This window comes from Mastomys coucha, unplaced genomic scaffold (assembly GCF_008632895.1).
Source record: "Mastomys coucha isolate ucsf_1 unplaced genomic scaffold, UCSF_Mcou_1 pScaffold11, whole genome shotgun sequence".
Lineage (NCBI taxonomy): Eukaryota > Metazoa > Chordata > Mammalia > Rodentia > Muridae > Mastomys > Mastomys coucha.
In genome coordinates this window covers 13145032-13146745 of record NW_022196893.1, presented here as the reverse complement: position 1 = coordinate 13146745, position 1714 = coordinate 13145032, and the positions used below count along the sequence as shown (strand labels likewise).

At 53.7% G+C, this 1714-nt stretch overlaps 1 protein-coding gene across 2 annotated transcripts in view; it reads left to right on the top strand.

Annotated features, from left to right (window-relative positions):
- LOC116076713 (cytochrome P450 2D1-like) overlaps nt 1-1714 on the top strand; it is a 24153-nt gene that overhangs the window by 21099 nt on the left and 1340 nt on the right. Inside the window, exons 6-7 of one of the 2 annotated variants that reach the window (XM_031350544.1) lie at nt 915-1056; nt 1278-1465. In XM_031350544.1, the coding sequence (XP_031206404.1) occupies nt 915-1056; nt 1278-1465 (330 nt within the window). The remainder of the gene's footprint in view (nt 1-914; nt 1057-1277; nt 1466-1714) is intronic. The other variant, XM_031350534.1, reaches the window with a different exon arrangement.

Below are 1714 nucleotides of genomic sequence, written 5' to 3'. Positions count from 1 at the left end.
GACTGGCATTTCTACTCCTAGGATGCCCTTTCAGCCCTAACACTCTATTGGACAAAGCAGTGTGTAATGTGATCGCGTCCCTCCTCTACGCCTGTCGTTTTGAGTATGATGACACACGCTTCATCAAGCTACTGGCCTTGTTGAAGGAAACTCTTAAGGAGGAATCTGGATTCCTGCCCATGGTGCGGGGCTCAAGAGTGTCTGTACCCAGATAACTTCATACAGTGGAGACTCTCAGGGGGATGATGATTGGCATGCAGGAGTGACAGGAGATGGGCAAACATCAGTGAGAGCAGTGGGGGTGGGCTGGGGTCAAGTGATCAAAAACAGCCAGTGCCTGTGCTCTCCATCCACATGGCAGCCACTCACATCTGTGACGTTTCCACAGTATGATAGCCCTTCTCGAAGCTCGGGGCAAAGGGGAAGGTTGGAACCTGTCAGGGAGGGACCATGTTACTAGTCTACCCTGGAGGAGGCTGGGACCCTGAGGCTGTTTCAAAAGAGCAACTCCAGGAGGCAGCCAGGCCTCTATTGGTCCCTCTCTGCTGCTCACAGCTCCTGAATGTGTTCCCGATTATCCTGCGCATCCCAGGGCTGGCTGGCAAGGTCTTCTCTGGAAAAAAGGCCTTTGTTGCCATGCTGGATGAGCTACTAACTGAGCATAAGATGACCTGGGATCCTGCCCAGCCGCCCCGACATCTGACTGATGCCTTCCTGGCTGAGGTGGAAAAGGTGACTGGCAGCTGCTAGAGATCTGGCCAGGGTCTATGGGCTGAGGTCCTGGGAGCTGTAAGGCCAGATGGGTAGGGTCCTGTGTATCATCAAGTAACTCAGCACCTGGGCTGCCTGGGGACAAGGGGAGGCCATGTGGGACTTCCTCTCCCTACTGAGCCCATGCTTTCTGCCTGGCCCAGGCCAAGGGGAATCCTGAGAGCAGCTTCAATGATGAGAACCTGCGCATTGTAGTGGGTGATCTGTTCTCTGCAGGGATGGTGACCACCTCTACCACACTGTCCTGGGCCCTGCTGCTCATGATCCTGCATCCGGATGTGCAGCGTGAGCCTGGCTGGGGCTGGGAAGAAAGGAGGAGGAGGGTAGAGGCACACTCCTTAAGCTTATTTGGGACACTTGTGGCTCCCAGCAATGGTTTAACCCAGACTCCAGTAAGGATGATGGCCATCTTTCTCCCATGGACCTGGCCCTTAACAGATTGGTGGCATCTTTTCACAAGGGGCACCCCCTGGGGTTCCTTAACCAAAGGGATATTGTCCTTCCAGGCCGAGTACAACAGGAGATTGATGAGGTCATAGGGCAGGTGCGGTGTCCAGAGATGACAGACCAGGCCCGCATGCCCTACACCAATGCTGTCATTCATGAGGTGCAGCGATTCGCAGACATTCTCCCTTTTGGTGTGCCTCACAAGACTTCTCGTGACATTGAAATACAGGGCTTCCTCATCCCTAAGGTAGGCCTGGGACCCTCCAATGTCTACTCAGTGTTGGCAGCTAGCTAGTGGCCTGAGCTGTCCGCTTAAGAAGGATTGGAATTTAGGCAACCCAATTCTCAACTCTACAGAACCAACTTAGCCCGGGTAAGTATGGGAAGAGAAACAAGAAGAAGAACTGTACACTAGAATCCCCAGCTAGATGGGGCTGGAGAGATGGCTCAGTGGTTAAGAGCACCGACTGCTCTTCTGAAGGTCCTGAGTTCAAAT